The sequence below is a fragment of the Cibotium barometz genome, chromosome 24 (genome assembly GCF_041138505.1).
Source record: "Cibotium barometz isolate CiBa-2024 chromosome 24, ASM4113850v1, whole genome shotgun sequence".
Lineage (NCBI taxonomy): Eukaryota > Viridiplantae > Streptophyta > Polypodiopsida > Cyatheales > Cibotiaceae > Cibotium > Cibotium barometz.
The window spans coordinates 20,693,078-20,714,213 of record NC_141069.1 but is presented as its reverse complement, the minus strand read 5'-3'; the positions used below and the strand labels follow the sequence as shown (position 1 = coordinate 20,714,213).

Sequence of the window (21,136 nt, the reverse complement as noted above, 5' to 3'; positions counted from 1 at the left end):
GACGTGAAGTGCTTCGCACATGAAGGGCTTAGCACGTGAGATGTTAAATCCATAAGATGCTAAAGCCATGAGATGTTTAGCACGTGAGATGGTTAAGACGTGAAGTGCTTACCACGTGAAGGGCTTAGCACGTAAGATGCTAAAGTCATGAAGTAGCAGATTTTTACTTCGTGAGATAACAGGGTTGGCGGGTCATGATTGTCAGTGGAGAAGAGGGGTTAGTAATGTAGATTTGGTAGGAACAACTAATTTCAAGGGTTCAGTGCAGTGTTATTCCTTTTGAGGGGTTAGTGTGAGCCTCATGAAATAGCAGACTGTTATTTCACGGGTTTAAAGGCACATGTACTTGTGAATCGGTTTGGGGGGGAGAGGTGAACATTTTTACATACATGGATTGTGAAAAACAACAACAAGGAAAGGGGAAGTGACATATGCAATCGATTGATAAGATACAAATCGATTTATTCTATACCCACAATGATTTTGTTCATACAAAGGAAACAAATGAAGGTGGATAATGTGCTCCTACTTGAGAGTGACAGTTACAAGCAAGGAAGAATGAATGCACACCGACGTGGACACAATTCAGCAGAGGCGATGAAGATCGAATGCAACAAGATAACACGGAGTAGGTCGACAAAGAATGCACAAAAAAGGAAAGAAATAGTATTTATGATTCAGCTGTCGGTTCTGACGGCCAGCTTAATTAGGAATGCCATGTGTCATCTTGTGATAGGTGGAGGGCATTCACGATGTGAAGTGCTAGAGTCGGTTCACATCATGAACCATTTTGAAGTGTCTCACGGCGTGAAACGATTTTGAGTGTTTCACGGCATGAAGTAGCCTGGACCTGTCACGACGTGAAACTTTTTGATCCCTTATGCATGTAGATTTGGATACCCTATGGCTTCCTATATGCTCAAACAGTCAAGGCCACATATTATGCATTTAGAGAAGGAGAATAGTGCATGTGAAACAAATGAATGTGTCTCAAGGCATGAAAGGCATACTCTTTTACCTTGTATCTACTCGCTTGGGGATGGGTACCTTTATGATTCTTCTCCGTTTATGGCCACGTAAACCAATGGGATACTTTGGAACCTGTGGGTATTTGTTGTCGCAATCACTTTAGTTCAAAGTGAGAGCTTTGGATTTTTCATTGAGGAGTGTATCCACTGAATCCTGGTGAACCTATTATGTTTCTTGTGCATGTGAGTGCACGTCTTCTCTTTACCTTGGTCCATAATTTTGGTCAGCTCTTTCTCCTTGGTGGATGACATTAGTGGTTTCACACTCCCCTGCTTACCTGATTGAACAATTTTCTTTCACTAGACCAATGTTGGTTCTTCTTTATTACTTGATTTAGCAGCGGATTGGTTTTGTTTGTTCTTGGTCTCTTCTGTTGTCTTGAAGATGCTCACAAAATAGGGTTTTAGATGGGTCTTTCGTATAGCCATACTGTTGCACTCCCTTGATAGTGGCCCTGTGCTACAGACCCACCACTTTTGAATGCGGGCTTGCTTGGAATATTGCTTTCTATCCTTGGGGTGCCTTCCTGGTCCCTTTCTTGTAGCATGGCTTTTTTTATTGGATTTCCATGTGGACTTGTCTGTATCATAGTACTTTGGAAATTCATTGTTGAAGTATTGAGTACTTTTGCTACTTTTCTTGTGGTTTTCTTATATGGAGATGAGGCTATGACGTGGATGCTTCCTCTGTTATGGCCTCTTCTTTTTTTGGTACTGGTTTCTCCATGGAAAATGTCATTGCTTGTTTTCCTTTATTTAATGGACTCCATAATGGCACAGTGATGCTATCCTTGCCATCATTGAGTTGTGTTGCTCGTTTGTCCCATTGGATGTGACAATTACTGGTGCATATCCAAGATCTTGCCAGAATCATCTCTTCCTCCATGGATCTTGCAGGCATGACAAATACCTTTCCAACCAAGGGATTATTTCTGATAGAAATATTAACATTAAAAATTCCACAGTTTTTGTGGTTGACAAATGCACATTACAAACTTGTGCATTAGATGCCTCGAGGGAAGGTTTGTCTAGAGCTACCCATGTTTCATATAGGAGATCAAGTTATGACTTGATCCCATATAAATTAATGTAATGCTTTTGGTATGAATCTTTTTTTGTAGACACTCTTACACTAAGACGTGCAGGCTCAATGTCTAGTTCTTCCTCGTCAAGCAAGATGAGTGAAGCCATGTTCACATGTAGCATTTTTCCCTAGATTCTCTACTTTGCCTTGGCTTCCCTTTCCTTGGATTCTTGTAGAGGTTGTTGGATTTTTTCTTTGGCTAGCTCCTTCTTTAGTTTCAGAAGATGCTCTTGTGCGAGTGTTTCCTGGGTCAAGGGTCCATAATACTTTTTGAGTTTGCTTCTATTGACGTAACCTTCCATTTCTACTCCCTAGATGGTTTCAATTCAAATCAACCCTTGAGGTGTGATCTCGGACACTTTGAAAGGTCCTAACCCTCTGTACTTGAGTTTCTTTTTCTTGGTGCCTCCAACTTCATACACGAGGACGAGGTCTCCCATTTTTAGTTCCTTGTGTTTTAGGTTATGATCAAACCAACATTTCTTCATAATTTCTCGACCATAAGCCCATGTGATGCAATTAGCTTGGTTTCGTTAAGCTTTTCCAAATCAACCAATCTCTCGCAGCGCGGCTAGTGCATTTTCAGTAAGCCTTTCCTATACTACAATTCGCATGCTTGGAACTAAAAACTCCATTGGCATCATCGCATCAATGCCATAAGTTAGGCAGAAGGGAGTGTACCCTATCGCTACCTTATACGATGTACGATGGGCCCATAGAGCTACAATCAGCTTGTGTTTCCAATCTGTGCGACTGGCTTCTAAAGTTTTTATCAAAATAGCACATATAATCTTGTGGTGCTCTCTACTTGACCATTCACTTGTGGGTAATAAGGTGATTATTTGCGATGTACTACAAGGAATCATGTAAGTAAGTGTTCAATCACCTCATTAATGAAATGTGAACCCTGGTCAGTGACTAACTCAAGTGGGCAACCAAATCTAGAAATGATCTCTTTGTATAAGAACTTGGCTATGGTTTGAGCATTGGCTTGTTTATAGGCCCTTTCCTCTTCCCACTTTGTGAAATAATCTATGGCCATGATCACATATCGGGCTTGTGATTGATGCGCTACCACTACTAGACTAATGGGTCCAAAAAAATAAATCCCCCATTTCTCAAAGGGTTGTCTTACAATTACAGGGGTGAGTGGCATCCTGTCTTTTTGTTGTGGAATAACAAATCTTTGACATTCCTCGCATCTTTTCACAAACTCTATGGCATCCCCGAATAATGTAGGCCACCATAGACCTGCTTTGAAGCACTTTGCAAGCTGTAGATTCTCCTGAAAAATGTCCTCCAGCTATTCTTGAGTGTGCTTCTTCTAATATTATGATAAATTCATCTTCTCAAGATATCATCTTTGCCTAGCTTATATAATTACCCATCAATCAATTTGATAAGGTGCGGCCAACTTAATGAGCTAATGCATTTTCTCCTTGTTCAAAGGTCGATCTTGCAGAAACCATAAGCTAGATAGTCCAAAATTTCCTCTCTCCACTCAGGCACCATGTCAAGTTTGAACAGACAAACATCAGGGAGGTCATCACATCAATGCCAGTTGCAGATTTCCCGTTTGGAATTATAGACATATGGTCCGCCAGCACATTTTGTGTTCCTTTTCTTACTATAACCGTAAAGTCAAATTCCAAGAGTAGAAGTAACCAGTGGTGTGATTCTTCCCATGGTGTAAGGTCTGTCACCAAATATAATAATTCTTCCCATGGTGTAAGGTATGTTCACCAAATATAATAAGGCTTAATGATCCACAAAGAATAAAAACTTGTTGGCCAGAAGTAATGTTGATATTTCTTTACAGCACAAACCATGGCCAATCCTTCATGCTCCGTAGTGGTGCATTTCATCTCTGCGTCATTTAGTTGATGACTTGCAAAGCAAACTAGGTAATCTAATTTTAATTCCCCAGGTTGCACCAATACGCATCCTATCACAAAATTCAATGCATCGATGTGTATATGGAATACAAGATCCTAGTTGGGTGGCCTAAGAATAGATGCACTTGCCAGTGCTTTCTTCAACTTATTGTATGCTTCTTGGCAGTCATCAGTCCATTCAAAGACAATGAGTAATCTGTATAATGGTCAGGCGATTTCAGCATAGAATAAGATGAAACGACGATAATACCCAACGTGGCCCATAAACCTCTATACACCCTTATAGTTGGAGTTGGTGGTCCAAGATCAATTTTACCTTACTCTCATCCGTGCAAATATCATTCTTAGACACAATGTGCCTTAAGATTACACCGTGTCGACCTAAAATTGACATTTTAAAGGGTTAAGGATATACGATATAATCAACATTGCTCAAACACCTTACTCAAAAAAGCCAAATGTTCAATCCAGCGTGAGTGTGCACATAAATCATCAATGAATACCTCCAGCCACTTTTGCAAAGTAGTCCTTGAAGGCTGTGCACATCAATCGTTGGAACATTGCTAGGGCATTGGTGAGGCTAAAAGGCATAACCTTATAGGCATATGTTCCCCACATAATATTGAAGGCCGTTTTGTGCTAGTCTTCTGGTGCTATGGACACCTGATTAAAAACTAAAAACCCATCTAAGAAGCTGTAAACTTCTTCACTTGCTACCCGCTCCAATACATGTTCAGTATACGACAGTGTGGGTAGTGGTCTTTCTTGGTGGTCGCATTGACATTCTTAAGATCAACACATACCCTCAATTTCGTGATTTCATTGGCACTCCTCAACTAGAGCCTTAGCTTCCTCAAGCTTCCTTACCTCCTCATCATTAGCGTTTGGGTATTCCCCAATTCCTTTAGGGGTTTTTGGTCTCTCCCTTGCGGTTTCTTGGTTGTTCCCGTCCTGTTTTCAGCATTTGGTCATCTCCTTCCCGTGATTGGGTGGATCCGATGTCAATGGTATCTTCTTCAAATCCATCCTGAATTGTGACCATGGTATCAACTTTGCCCACTTTCTTCACTCTTCTCTTTCTCCTAGTTTTAGAGGTTGTTACATCTACTGGGTTTTTCCCTTTTCCCACTTGTTTTGCTTGTGCTCGTGTTAGTACATTCAAAGGTGTAATATTCCTAGGCTGCACACTTATAGTCCTGATAGTGGCATGGTTAGAAGTGGAAGACGAACCACTGGCACAATATGGACAGTCTTTAATCAAATGATCAACCCCACACTGAACACAAGAAAGTGGTGGCATGACATTTTGGTCGATGCTGCCAAGGGCTGGGCTTGGCTCGCATTAGCCACATGTTTATTAGGGCACTCCGCATTTGATGAGGTCCACCACAACTAAAACACTGTAATGGCCCCTTCTCATAGTTGAGTTTATATCTTTACATTTTCATTGTCCCATGGTTTGAAACATTGGCACTGGTGTGTTTGTTTTACAGGACCATGGTACATGGAGATTAGATTATTCCACAAATTAAATAATAAAAGAAATTAACCATAACATCATAGCATAAATCAAGAGTATAAATCAAAGAACACAAGACTGGGTGCAATCTCCCCCCTGACGTGTGTGGCTCCACTCCCACACACAATATTTAAATCATATTAATAAATTTAGCCCTTGGAGCCATAAATAGCATAGCTTTTCCAAAATTGGGCTTTTACAAAATTAAACCTTAGTCCAATGCTCTTAAAGCATCTCATCAAAAATAAAACTTGCCCAACATATGTACAATGGGCCAAACCATACAAAATTAAATATTTTGCACACATGTGCTTAGCTAGATAATCTTGTCCAATGTCCACCTTGGTTGTCTCGAACTCATGATCTATACTCAAAATAATCCATAATGTTAGATCACAATTACTTTGGAATCACTCACAAAAATAATTCTAACAAATGTAAATCATTCACTACCATGCTTCACACATGAACCATGCATCACACATAATTAATTGGATTCACTCCTATGATAAAATATTCTAGAAAATCTCACTCCCGTGATGTCCTCCCAGTTGAAATGGCATGTGTGTGTGTGTGTGTGTGTGTGTGTGTGTGTGTGTGTGTGTGTGTGAGAGAGAGAGAGAGAGAGAGAGAGAGAGAGAGAGAGAGTATTTTGTATAAAATAAAAAAATAAATTTTTTAAATTTTGAAACAGCATGTGTGTGTGTGTGTGTGTGTGTGTGTGTGTGTGTGTGTGTGTGTGTGTGTGTGTGTGTGTGAGAGAGAGAGAGAGAGAGAGAGAGAGAGAGAGAGAGTATCTTAAATAGTTTGATTGCGTGCATGTTTTTTTATGTGTGTGTGTGTGTGTGTGTGTGTGTGTGTGTGTGGGAGGGAGAGAGAGAGAGAGAGAGAGAGAGAATTTTGAATGGTTTTACTAATTTTAAAAGTTAGTGAAGTGTGTGTGTGTGTGTGTGTGTGTGTGTGTGTGTGTGTGTGTGTGTGAGAGAGAGAGAGAGAGAGAGAGTATTTTGTGGGTGTGCGTGTGTTATGTTGAAAGTGTTTTTAAAAATGTTATGAATGATTTAGCTTTGAAATAGTTTGAGTGTGTGCATGTTTTGTGTGTGTGTGTGTGTGTGTGTGTGTGAGAGAGAGAGAGAGAGAGAGAGAGTGAGAGAGAGAGAGAGAGAGAGAGAGAGAGAGAGAGTATTTTGTATAAAATAAAAAATTAATTTTTTTAAAATTTGAAACGACATGTGTGTGTGCATGTTTTTTTTTTGTGTGTATGCATCCTGAAAGAGAAGCTACTATTGTTGGAAAAAAAATACTAAGGGGGTATTGGGTTTTTTTGGGTAATTGGAAAAATATTAAGGGGGGGATTTTTTTGAAAAAAAATACTAGGGGGGATTTATTTTATTATAGTTTTGATCAGTGAGAAGGGGGGTTTGGGTTGGTTGGAGAAGAGAGAGGGAAGGGGAAAGGGTAGGTAGGTGAGGAGGGCCAAGGAGAGAAGTGAGAGGGGAGGGGGAAAGGGTGGTCGGTGGAGACCGAGGCCACCATGTAGCCCACCATGTAACCCACGAGAGAAAAAGAAAATGCGAAGAAACCCAATAAAGTGGTCAAGAAGATTTTAAAAGATATAAAATATGTACAACCCATGTCATCCCCACGAGCACTTGTTGACTTGTCACGCTTGAGGAGGAGGAGGCCAATACTTCTTCACCCTAGAGCCATTCACCAACGGAAGGGAGGCACCTTGGATAGTTTATAGTTGCACCGCACCCATGGGCAAGATCTCCACTACCCGAAAGGGACCCTACCAAGAATACACCAACTTTCGAGCCTTGGATAGTTTATAGTTGCACCGCACCCATGGGCAAGATCTCCACTACCCGAAAGGGACCCTACCAAGAATACACCAACTTTCGAGCCTTTTTAAAATATTTAGAATTGTAGACCAAAGACAAGTCACCTACAGAGGATTGAGGAAGTCTCAAGTGTCCATCATGCCATGCTTTACGTCAAAGTTTCTCCACCTCTGTGGCCATCCGAGCGAGTTGACGGGTCTCTTCCAAGACTTCAAGCTGCTCTTGCCGAGCGGAGTATGCAGGGTGATAGGTGGGAGCCCTAGGCTTCCCCACTTTGGATGAGCCTGCATTAAATTCAAAAGGTAATACGGCCTCAAGCCCAAAGAAAGTTGTAATGGAGTGTGCAAGGTGGTTGCCTTGTAAGCTGTGTGATAGGCCCACAACACCCCAGAAGGGCTTGATCCCATTAGTGAGAGTGCTCCTTGGCTACCCGTAAAACAGGGACTTGCACAAGACCTTGTTGGTGCTCTCCACTTGCCCATTAGCCTTGGGGTAGTATGCACAGGACCTCCGGTGGAAGATTTGATAACATGCTAGAAGCAGGGTATCTATGACTTCATTCACAAAATGTTTCCCTCTATCTCACTAATGATTTCTATGGGACACCCAAACCTTGTGAACATGCTCTCATATAGAAATGTGGCCACTGTGAGAGCAGTGTTGTCTCCTGAGTGGCTCTGGTCTCGGCCCATTTAGTCGCATAGTTAGTGGCCACCAAAATGTACTCGCAGCCAGTGGTGTGGAACTTTGGGGTGATGGGGCCCACAAAATCAATGCCTCACTTCTCATCAAAGGGCTCCCAGGGTGGGGAAACATGGAGAGGCAAGTAGTGCCTACTATCGGATTTGGGTCCAGACCTTTGACATATGTCACATTGTTGCACCCACTTTTGGCAGTCAGAGAACTGGGAGGGCCAGCATAAACCAGACTGCATGATCTTTTGGGCATTGACATGTCCAAGCCAGTGACCTCCACCTGGTTCAGAATTCACATTCTCCACGATGAGGGGAACCTCATGAGGGTTGACGCACCTCCTCAACACTTCATCCTTGCCCCTCTTGTACAACTGTCCTATAATGAGTTGATAAGGCCTACTCTTAAGTAGTAGCCTCCTCTTTGCCTTGGCATCAGCATTTTGGGGAAACCTAGTTGTGCTCAACAACATCAAAATGTCTTCATACCAAGTAGGGATGGCATCCACCGCAAACAACATGCTATCCGGGAGATCATCACAAATCCCATCTTCAGAGGCTGGATCCCCACTTGGGATTCTAGACAGATGATCAGCCATGACATGGTCCTTTTGGACCATAATCTCAAAGTCAAATTCTTGAAAGAGAAGGAGCCATCTCTAGATCCTGCCAACCACCTAGACTTTATTCAACAAATACTTCAGGGCTGGATGGTACGTGATCGCCACAAAGTGATGCCCTAATAAATAATGTCTGAATTTCTGAAATGAGTATACTATGGCCAAACCCTCCTGCTCTGTGTGGTGGATTAGTTTCTCTCGGCCCGATTGAGCTGCCTGTTTGCATAGTGAATAAGCCTATCCATCTAGTTGTGCTAGCATTGCTCCTAATGCTATTGCATTGGCATCTGTGTACACATGGAAGATTAATTCCCAATTCGGGGTGATGAGTACCGAAGCATACACCATCATGTGCTTGAGAAAAGTGAAGGCTCTCTCTTGATCGGGGCCCCAATGGAAGGGAACATCCAAGTGGAGCAAGTAGTTGAGTGGAAAACAAATATCTACATACATGTGGACGAACCGGCATCGGTAGCCTATATGCACAAGAAATTAATTATTGCACACATTTAGGATTGGACAAAGGGCTTGATTTGAGAATAACAATGATCTTGTCAAGATCCGGAGAAAGACTATTGGCTGAGATGATGTGACCCAGAAAGGCACCACGACACACAAGGAAGTGGCACTTGAAGAAGGGATTAAAGTGGAGATCAGATACCTTGCACTTCACTAACACCAAAGTGAGTTGAGGCATGTGTTCCTCTAGAACCACCACCCTAAGCATGCCTTTTTTCCAAGGGCTAATTCACGTGCAAATAAATAAATCCACGCCTGGTTGTAGCCACTGAACCCATCCATGAAGGAATAGAGCACATGGCTGGCCACATCTTCCAAAACCCGATCTATGAAGGGGAAACCCATCCTTGATTGTGCACTGATTGAGGGGTCTAAAGTCTACATAGATCCTGATCTTGTTGGTCTTCTTTTTTGGAATCACCACTATAGGTGACAACCACTCAGAGTGCTTAATGGGAACGATGATACCTGCCTCTTCCATCTTGTCTAGCTCTTTCTTCACCACTTCAGAATGTTTTGGATTCATGCAATAGATGTCCTTCCTGATGAGTCCTCCCAGACCCAAGCTACCACTAAGATGGGGCGTGGATCCTCTGATGTGCCCAGGTTCAGCTCTCTCACCTCCTTGTGGTAAGTGGTGGGTGGAAGAGGAGAGGTGCGGAGTGCTGCTTGATGGAGAGATAAGGGGTCACGGGCTAGGGTGATGTCTAGATGGAAATCACCAATGTGTTCCTCCATCCAGCCAACGGGTATCTCTTCTACCCGGCAAGGCTTCCTCCTAGTCTTGAGGTGCTCTGCCTGTCGCTCCTTGCGGGTGTGTCTAGGAGGGGTTATAGTAGGTGCCTCTGATAACTCCTCTTGAGAGACCTTCTTGCGAGGTTGTCAAGAAAACTCAGGTTCCCCTAGACCTATGACCTTTATCTCTTCCTGTTGAGATACTGTTACAGAGGAGGAGGAGGCCAGAGTGAGCAAAGATTCTGACTAATCCCGTACTGTTGCTTCTTCTGAGAGCTCTTCTTCTTGGGAAACCTCTTGAATGGGATCTGGGTCCAACTCCACTATGTCCACCATATTGCACTAGAACCCCTCATATGAATTTAACGAATTCCATAGAGGTTCTGCCACCTCTCCTTCTGAGCCAAATGGATCTTAGGCCTCATCTACTGGTAATCCTTGCCATTCCTCCTGCTCTTCCTTGTCACTAGGTCCTTCCTCTTGAATGGGAATCATGTCATGTAGGGCAGTGCCCCTTGCACTCTCATTGGGGCCTTTTTCCAAGGGCAAGGTCATTGTCCCCTCTAGGTTAGAGGGATATGCAAGTTGTCTCGACCCCAATCATGGATCACCTGAGCTGCCCTCAACCAAGGCCTTCCAATGAGCAAGTTGTAGGCCCCTCAAGCTAGTGGAAGGTCTAACACCACTCGGATGGCGAAGGGAGCTGGCTCGGTAATTCGGAGACCAAAAACTTGCCTAGTAGCTTCAGGCATGATGTTAACACCAAAACCACCATCGACAATGACCCCTGCAATTTGAGTTCCTCTCATGGAGACTGTCACCCTCGGGCTTTGGTCATCGGCCACTCTTGGGACAATGAGGCATACCCTTGCTTGCTGCCTGGGCCGTCGCCACTACTACTAGATGTGGCTTCACCCCTAGTTACCTTTGAATCCATCCAAAGCTGGACCAAGCCTAACCATTTCTCTCCTATTTCCTGGCTCAAACCACATCATTGAGGAACTGTGATTTCCACCTTTGCTCCTGCCAACACTTCCTCCCAACTTAAATTACTAACCTTGGGTTGGGTAGACCCGTCACTTGCCTTTGAAGGTATGGTGGTTGGGGGAATGACCAAGGTAGGAACTGATTCCTTCTCCATGGGTGGTGTTTGAGTGAATTCTTTCACAGCCTCCTTATAAGCTTGTTCCATGGGTGGTGTTTGAGTGAATTCTTTCACAGCCTCCTTATAAGCTTGTTCCACAATGGATGGGTAAACTACACCATCACAAGAGGAGGAGTTGGTGTCTTTGGGGCTCCTTGTGGGACTGGGTGACGGCCGCCACTATTGGAGTACGAGCAGTGGGAGGTGGCACCATTGCCACTATTGGAGTGTCAACCTTGGGATATGGCACCATTGCTTCCACCATATTAACCAGTGGGGTTCTAGGACAAGCCCGGGTGTAGTGGTCTCAGCTCTCCAAGCAATGGAGGCATGGGGGCGAGGTACAGTGCATTGAGCTTGCATGTGGCTACTCCCCCCACAATGGTAACATATAAGAGGTTGGGTGGGGTTGTTGGGAGGACGGTGATTGGTGAACCTTTGGTTAGGCTAAGCCCCATACATGTTAGCGGCCGGAGGTACTAGAGGAGCTATCGCATAGACCACCGGGGGTGGGTTTTAATAGACTTGGGATGTTTGTGGGACTGGCACGGGTGGGAGTTACGGCTGATAGGTTGGGAGAGTGCTTGCTTGATATGGGATTTGCATAGGCAGGGGGTTGTATGTTAGGGTTGCTCCGGGATGAGGGGTATTAGTGCATGCTACCATTGGCTACTAGAGCTCCCTATTGAGGTGATGTGGCCTGGGGTGGTGGAGGGGTTTGTAAAAAAGTAGCCATTGGAGGGAAGGGTATGTGGGGCAACTAAGTAGGAGGAGGGACCAATGGTGATGGGGTTAATATAAGCTTGGGATTGGGGGTAGCTACTGCAGTTGATTGAGGGTTCAAGAAGGGTGTTGGGTTTGGTTGGTGGTTAGGGGCTTGGGCAGAAGTTGAAGCACTACTGGGTGGGGTCATCATGTAGTCTTCGACAAAGGGATTAAGCGGGGTGGCACCTTGCTTAAGTTGTTGCTGCATAATGCAAAGTCCCTTGAGGTAGTAACACTCCTTGTCCTCATGGCCCACCTTTGAGCAAAATGAGAAATATTTCTTGGTGGGACAATCATTTGGAAGATGGCCTTGCGAGCTACATATCGGGCACCATGGACTCGTCTTGGGATCTTTGACCTTGAGCTTCTCGATTTCCTTCCTGAGTGCTGCCACGGCCGCATCCTCTTGTTGTGACCTTTTGAAATCTTCAAGCTCCTTCTTTAGCTTGGCTGCTAGCTTGTCCATGGAAGCCGATGTAGAAGCTACCGTCGGGGCTAGAGGAACAGTTGGAGGAGCCGAAGACATGCTAGGGATAAGTGGGGACCAAGAGGTACTGCGCTCCGCCATGAGGTGAGCATTCTCCAATTGTGTAGCTCTGTCTTGGAAGTCTTGCATGGTACCTTGGGGTGGAAAGGTCTCTCTCAACTTCATCGCCATTTGAGTAGGGAGTGCTTGAAGCATCCACTATTGCAACATGTAGTTTCCAACATCTTGGGATAGCCAAGCAACCAAACTTTAGCTCTTGTCACCAAGTTGGGCCACTGACTCCCCCGCCTTCGTGGAGAGTTGGTTGAGCTCTTGAGTAATGAGCTCAAAGTAGTTCCCTCGCCGAAAAGTAGCCAAGAACTGTAACCTGGGGGTGGCCCAATCCAGGAAGTGGTTGACAAGAAATTGATTGTATCATTGGTCGGCACTTTCTTCCAACGTTGTCGGGAACAAGACCAAGCGTGCATCATCTCGATTGAGACCTCTCAAGTCACACATAGTGAGGAACCACTGCACATGGTCTTCTGCATCTTCAGTGATGGTACCTTTGAAGGTTGGTAGTTTAACTTGCATGCGGTTAAGGACAGTAGCCAATGGCTGTTATGGACTACCACACCTCCAAGAGGGAACTCAATGCATTCACCTAAAGGATGAGCAATAGATCACAACCGTTGTAGGGCACTTACCAATGCTTAGAACTTGAGTCCCTTGAGGTGTTACAATTATATATTTTATCATATTTTTTATGAATTAATAACGGTACAAAAATATGTTTAATTTAATTTGTGTAGGATTCAGCTTAATGGAATGTGCAAGTGAGCATAAGATTAATATATGTGCAAATGTGCACAAAGTCATTTTATGTAACAAGGCCCACTAGCAATTATATTTGGGCAAAGGTTTTTATATGTACAAACCTTTGGGATTTTGGTATGATTAAAAATATATAAAGCAATACCCCAAAAGTGGGAAAAGCAAGCCCAATTTGTACGCTCATCTATTCTTAGCTCCTTGGGCTATTTTTATGAATAAAATTATCTAAATACTCAAGTCGTGGAATGGAGCTACACGCTTGAGGGGTGAGTTTACACCCAATCTGGTTTATTGTGTGTGTGGTATTCTCTATCCTTTACTTTTGATGGTGATTTTATTCTAATTCTTTTCCTTTGTGTTATGCTAAATTATTTAATTATCAATTCCAATTCAAGTCTTTTATTCAAATTATGATGTAATTTGTGAGATTTTTAATTAATTCTTCAAGAAGTACAAAAGGGTCCCGTGACAGTGGTATTAGAGCTTGGGTGTACATTCTTGAAGAAGGTCAAGCTCACCAGAAACCAAAGGGTAAAGGGGAGAAAGCTTACAAGAAACCAAAGGGTAAAGGGGAGAAAGCTTAGAAGACCTTTGGGCCAAAGATTTGAATGGTTATGGGATTTGTATAGACCCTTGGATGTAGATTAGGATCAATGGCTAGAAATTAATGTCACCCTTCTTCCAAAAACCACTACTGTGGAAGAGAAACCATGTTTACTTTCTCAAAAGTGGTTTTGAGAATTTGAATTTGGTTTGGAGATCTTTCTTTATGGATATGATGACCAAGGCATGAGTAGCATTCTCCTACTTTTAGAATTCTAGGCAGTGGCCAGGGTCCCTATAAATGTTCACATCATCACTATAGGAGGATTTTGTAGCATTTTTATGGTAACTATGTGTGAATGTAGGCTAATAATGGGCCATGCCACTTCTTCCTTCTTTAGGAGGTTTTTCTCCATGAGCATATGTATGCACTCTTATGAGTATGTAAGTGATGTATGGATGTAGGCTAATAATGGGTTAGGCAACTTTTTATAGTGAATAGGTGTGTGCGGGAACAAGCCCTTGGCAAGAGGTTGTAAAAGAGAATCTGTAAATGAGTGAGATGCTATAAAAAGGTGAGAAGTATCTACTGGGAGAGAATAAAGGGTAGCATGAGAAGATTTAGGAGATGTGGAGATATTTTGGGAAGAGGTGGAGAGAATCAAGCAAAAGAGGTGGAGTGAATCAAGGAGAGATCAGTGGGATTAGATGCTTGGATGTAAACTCTATAAATTGAGGCATTGGTCTAATGAGAATTTGCTAGTTTTTGATTATCCATGCCTACATTAAGCTATCAGTTAATTACTCATCACTAATCACATCTTAATTCTCGTCTAATCTCTTTTCTAATGATGTTGATTCTAGCATTTGATCCACCATAGCTCATCACATTGCTGCAAATTTAACATGGTATCAAAGCCTAGCTTAGAATCCATCAAATTTATGAGCCCATTATCTTGCTAATCATCTAGTTAATTAGGATTAGTAGATAATCAAGTTTTTACCTCTTTTTTTGATTAACCTCTATACCCCCAATTGGTGGAGGAGCTCTCTCTCTCCCTTCACACATAAAATTGGCCCAAAACCTTCTAGCCAAACATAGCCATACTCCTTGTGCTTGTGCTTGTGCTTGTGCTTGTGCTTGTGCTTGTGCTTGTGCCCATCAAATCACATCAGCAAACCGTCGGCGCATGCTACAGATTTTTGTATTTTTTCAGGCGCCCTTTTTCTAAAGCAAATCTAAGATCTTGTCTGCACCAGATACAATGGCTCTAATTTCTCTTGGCCCTAGGGGTTTTCAAGGGTGCTCTACAAGCTGGTGAAGATAGTTTTTTATTTCATCAAGTCTACAATGAGATCCAAGCTCTCCATCAAATCTGCAGGTGACTTTGGTAATACAGAGATTAAGCATTCAATGTTTGGTCAAATCTTGTGTTTCTTGGCTTCATCCTCTACTAGACTAATTGCTATTGATGGCTTTGAAAGGGGTTGAGCTCATTTGAACTTTAAGGCCCCAGATCTGGACTCCCTGCATACTCTGTTTTTTGCATACAAAATAGAGGATTATTTTGCTAATCAGTGTGATTAATCAGCACTAATCACTGTATTTTGCTGCAATTGAGGGTTCAAATTAACCATTGGGTATCTGATATAGATCCTTATAACTTCATATTGCAATTCGGAGATGGTTCGATACTCCAACCATTCAGTACAGATTTGTTACCCTTGGTTTAATATAATTTCTGGTGAATAATGCTGATAAATCTGTTGTAATCATCACCTAAACACGAGATTGAGTTGTAAAAGGGTAAACACTGCCCTTGAATCTTGAAATTGGATCAAGAGGTAAGACCCCCTTCACATCATCATGAGTACGGCACAAGAGATAGCCAAATTTAATGGGGAGCAGTTTTATACATGTGGCAAACAAAAACCATGTATCTGCTCATGAGGATCTGTGGGGGCTAGTTGAGGGAAGAGGTGAGTGCCCAGAGGTGAGTGGGGAAAATGAGTGGAAGAGCAGGAATGAGAAAGCATCAGGACTTAAATGATGAAATCATTCATCACATCGCAGGGATACAATGGGCAAAAGATGCGTGGGATGAACTCAATAAATTATTTGGCACTCAAGTAAAAAATTCAAAGATAAATCTGTTAATGCAATTCTACAAAGTGGATATGAAGGAAAGTGAACCTTTAATCACACACTTGAACAAATATAAAAGCATTAAGCAACAACTGGTAGCCATTGGCAAAAAGGTAGAAGATGATGAGGCACTAGCAGTGCTCTGAAGAGTGTGGACAAAGGTGAATATGAAAACATTGTAGCAAGCTGCACGAGATAGAAGGAGCTCTACTAGAGCAAGAGACCAGAGTCAAAGAGAAGAAATGGCTGGACTCAACAGCTGGAGAGGAAAAAGCATTCTTCACCCGAGGAGGATTCTCTCGAGGACGAGGAAGAGGCAGAGTAGGAGGAAGAACCTTCACTTGCCACAGCTGTGGGAAGCCAGGACACATGGCAAGAGACTGCTACAGCAAACCTAGTGGAGAAGGAACGACATAGGCAAACTTCATGGAGGCTCCTAAGGAAGTGGAGTCAGATCATCTTTTCAGAGAGAGAGAGAGAGAGAGAGAGAGAGAGAGAGAGAGAGAGAGAGAGAGAGAGAGAAATCCCACAACCCAATGTAACCTGTCCCAACAGAGTAAAACCACCTCTGAGCCACCGATGATGTAGGCCATGTGGTGGTAGATGTATGTGTAAGCACTTAAGTCAAGGTCACGGGCACTTGTAGTAGCCTTGGACACATAGAGAGAGAGTGTGTCAAAAGGACTATGAGTTTAGGGACTTGAGGCACTGGTCGCGCACTACCAAGTAAGAGGGAAACTTGGTATAGGCTCCAGGTGTGCTAAGAGTATTCACTTGAGGGGAGGTGTTGAAATATACAAGTGAATAGGGTGTGTGCAGGAACAAGCCCTTAGCAAGAGGCTGTAAAAGAGAATCTGTAAATGAGTGAGAAGCTATGAAAAGGTGAGAAGTATCTACTGGGAGAGAATAAAGGGTAGCATGAGAAGATTTAGGAGGTGTGGAGATAGGCTGGGAAGAGGTGGAGAGAATCAAGCAAAAGAGGTGGAGTGAATCAAGGAGAGATCAGTGGGATTAGATGCTTAGATGTAAACTCTATAAATTGAGACATTGGCCTAATGAGAATTTGCTGGTTTTTTATTATCCATGCCTACATCAAGCTATCAGTTAATTGCTCACTAATCACGTCTTAATTATTGTCTAATTTCTTTTATAATGATGTTGATTCTAGCATTTGATCCACCATAGCTCATCACATTGCTGCAAATTTAACACTTTTTCCCTCTTTAGAAGGTTTTTGTATGCACTCTTATAAGTGATCTTATCACGTCACTTCACTTGTACTTCACTCATTCTCATCAATTTATTTTTGAGCATTGTGCTTCCATCTATCTCTCTTTACTTGTTGTATCTATATGTATGTTGCTACATTGATCTCCACTCCAACAAGCATCGAGTGTGGCACATGAGTGGACTTAAAAGTGGATGGGTGTGGCAATAAATGATTGCAAAACAACAAAATCAATATGGTTATCTTCATTCTCAATAAGTTGTTTAGGACAATAATGGAATGCAAACTCCTTACGTATACATCAAAAACAATAACGAGCATGGGTGCACACAATAATTATTGACCATTTGGTTACTCCAAAGGTGAGCCAATGGGAGAGAATAGACTTAGAAGCAATGTGTTTTATTGCTACTTTCTAGATTTCTAAAAGGCATTTGTTTTGATCTCTTAATTGAACTATCATGGATGGTACATTTTTGAAGCTATGAAGTGATTGTCTATCACTCTTGGATTGTAAAGATAGAAATAGTGATAGTTTTAAGTCATGCGTTTTGGGCCATGTTAGGACTTGGTTAATATGAATCATTCCTTTCATGCTTCAAAGAGTGGTTCACTTTAATATACTTCAGTATGATTAGCCATGGTGAATGTAGGAGTAGTTTGGACATTTCTTTTCTTTATTAAACGAGTGATCAATTCAACAATTACATTCTTAGCCCTATTTTCTCTCCCTCCACATCCGATTTCATCCCTGTCCCCCTATCTTTCACCCAACCCAAAACAAAAAAGGCATGTTGAGAGCCTGTCTCTTGTTTTGAAATGCAACCTAGAATGAAGGGATGAAATTTTACTTCTTCATAAAAGCATGACAAAGACATGAAGGGTTGAAGTGAAAAAAAAAATTGTTGTGTAACATCAGGCAACGGTCACTAGTATATTAAGAAAACAATTAAAAAAATGTTTGTATACAATTTCTTCGGAAAAAGATCTAAAATCTCAAAATGTGAAAAGGATGTGCAAGCCTCCATTCAAGGATCTATGGAATATGAGAGTAACAATGGCCTTTATTCACATGACCCATCCATCTGGGAATAACCATGATGAGAGGGGGGGGGAGGGGGGGTTGATGGGGTTGGAGGCCGTCCACCACCACCATAAGCCCATAAGTTTTGGGTGCCCATTAATACTAAGCAAATGAGAAAACATGCGCCCTCAGAGATGATGAGAACGCCTACTACTTAAATCATACATTTGTGGGGCCTTTTGGCTTGCAATTCAGACATCAAAGATGAGGACGCCTACTAAAATCATACATTTTTTTTGGGGGGGGGGGGGGGAAGAACTTGTTGCAGATTCAAACATCAAAGCATGCGCACTTGCAAAAAGTGGAAGCAGCCAATGCTGAGAGAAGCTCAAGGGGCAAGGCTATGGTAGCCTACAGAAAGCCCACTAAGGTTCTTCCTTGATGTGAGGGCCATCATCATGTTCACATATGCATCCCTTAATCTCCTGATGAAGCTCAAGGGAGCAATTCGGATTCTATGGACGAGCTTGAACCTCCATGCCTTCGCCTCCTTACTATTATGATGCAACTTCACTAGCTTCACTCTCCTCCTCCTCCTCCTCCTCCTCCTCCTCCTCCTCCTCCTCTGCTCAACCTCTCATAACCCCTTCTTCTTGTTGTTGATGAGTTGAACCTACCAAGGCCGCTTACTTGAAACAGGCTAAAGTTCACCTTGCCAACCATATTGCAACCTTTAATTACTTAACACCTAACAATATGTATGTTCCTCTCCCCTTTGAAGGAGAATCCCCACATCAAAGCCTAGCTCCCTTGAAGGACTTAACACCTAACAATATGTATCTTCCTCTCCCCTTTGAAGGAGAATCCCCACCTCAAAGCCTAGCCCTTCAAAACCTTTATGTAAGATCCAGCATGTTGGTGTTTGGCTCCCTTGATTTCTCCCTAAGTTAACATAATGTTGGTATGCCTTCCTTAATGTACCAAAACAAAGAGGGTAATGGTTCATTTTCATTAATCTACCAAAACAGAGGTGGTAATGGTTCATTTTCATTAAAAATGGAACTTCAAGTTACCTTTAGCTTTCTTAGTTGCTTATCACTGTTGCTTTATACCTTTCTTTTTGTAATGTATTGCCATTGTTACTTTATATCCTGTAAAATTTGTTTGTTGCTTTAGTGTCACCATCTTCTTTTCCATTTCACTTAAGAAATGCATAAGAGCAACAATCATGCCTCTCTTTTCCGCTCTAGCCTACCTTTATCATACACATCCTAGTTTACCCAAGACCTTTACCTAAGACCTTTAATGATAGAGTGGAGTATTTCTCAACTCAATATCACAATCAACTTTTCTTTTCTTTTTTTTCAAATTGCTTGAATGCATCTCACTTATGAGCTTTAAGCTAGTGTGTCATGTTTTCTTTGTATTTTGTACAAGTTTTAGTTTCTTGAAATGACTTGTTTTCACAAAGTGTACAATTTAATAGCAATACTTCATTATGTAGTTTGTGTCCAGTGTAATACACAAATTATAAACTAAGTGTTGCATTGTATCCTTTTCTAAAATTTTGAAGCCAACATATATGTTTCTTACTAAAGGAGCATTTCTAGATGACAATATAAAAAGCTTAGTTAAAATAAAGTACCAACAAAAAAGAAAAGAAAAGAAGAGACTAGTATAAATTAGAATATTACATTTGTTAAGTAAACGGACTACAATGCTTTGGACATATTATAATTAGCGAGTTTGTTCATTACAACAAGGCAAAAAAAACATGGCCTTTGCTTTACAAGAGAAAAGGTACATTGCCTTGGCTAGTTAAAGTAAAAGAAATGCTATAGTTATTATTTATGTCTTTTCTACTTTACATTGATACATCTGTCACATTAATATTATTTGAAAAGAAACCAAACACCATCCTTGGTAGTCAACCCTTTCACACTTAAACACACTGACTTCAAATGATTTCTTCTCATATCCACTTGGTACTAGGAGATGCACGATTGATTGTTCAACTTGTGGGGATTGAAGAATTATTTAAATGTAGAAAATCTACATGTTTATTGTTAGCTAATGGACTACAACCTTATCGGATTAAAAACTAGGACTTGTAGGGTAAATGGTATAATAAAGGGCATGAGATATTTTTAACATCTAGACATATATTTTTAATGTTTAGCTTCAATTTTCCACATAATTCCATGGCAAAAAATTAATACGCATATAATAGGGGTGCTCAATTCCAACTTGATGTCCAACATGAAGTTGTGGGGGTTATTTTGATGTTCAAACATCAAGTTATAGGGTTACCTTAATGTCGAACATAGGGTCGAACATAGGGTCAACTCGATGTTGAACATCGAATTTGAGCTTGAAAGGAGGATTGTTAAAGGGTGATGTTGAACATTGACTTGGGGCTCAACAAAGTGTTTACAAATGGAGGTTTGTTGGGGGTAGGGGGTTGAACATTAGCTTGGGGCTCAACAACGTGTATACAAATGGAAGGACGAGGTAGGGGTTGAATTTTAATATATGGGGGCCTATAAGGAAAGTTTTAATATCTTGATTAAAATAGATAATTTCACCAATACGTCTTTTTTTTTAAATGTTAATATCTTAACATTCAATGGAAAGGTAATTTATATAGATAGAGGAAACGAGAGTTAATGGAAAGGGAAGTGTAATTGTCGATACTACTCGAGAGAGAGAAAAGGACAAAGGAAGTCGAAATTTTCTCAATAGCATAGCCATAACAAAGGATTTATGCCTTGAATCTGAGCTATTGGATAACTAAAGCTATTGCACTTTGTTAAGCTCCACAATTCAATATAATAAAATTTTCATCCATTACATAGTCACCATAAAATGATAGCAGACATGTTATGAAACAAGATCATTTTACACTAATATTGTGATTGAGCCAAAAGATTTGCATAACATAAAAAGTCTATTGAACATTATATATCACCATAACATAATAATGGACATAACAAAACAAGATCTTTTAACATTAGCCTTTTAAATGAGCCTAAAAAATGGATTTGGCCAAA

The 21,136-nt window shown here is 41.6% G+C and overlaps 1 protein-coding gene across 1 annotated transcript; it reads right to left on the bottom strand.

Moving 5' to 3' along the window:
• Window positions 1-8,148: 8,148 nt before the first annotated feature.
• LOC147625007 (uncharacterized) lies at window positions 8,149-8,661 on the bottom strand. The gene has a single exon (XM_086817926.1). The coding sequence runs from the start codon at window positions 8,659-8,661 to the stop codon at window positions 8,149-8,151; it is 513 nt and encodes a 170-aa protein (XP_086674052.1).
• Between the last annotated feature and the right edge of the window lie 12,475 nt (window positions 8,662-21,136).

What these genes read in the sequence shown, in the direction of transcription:
- LOC147625007 (XM_086817926.1), bottom strand. Translation starts at nt 8,661, where the DNA reads ATGGCTGATCATCTGTCTAGAATCCCAAGTGGGGATCCAGCCTCTGAA.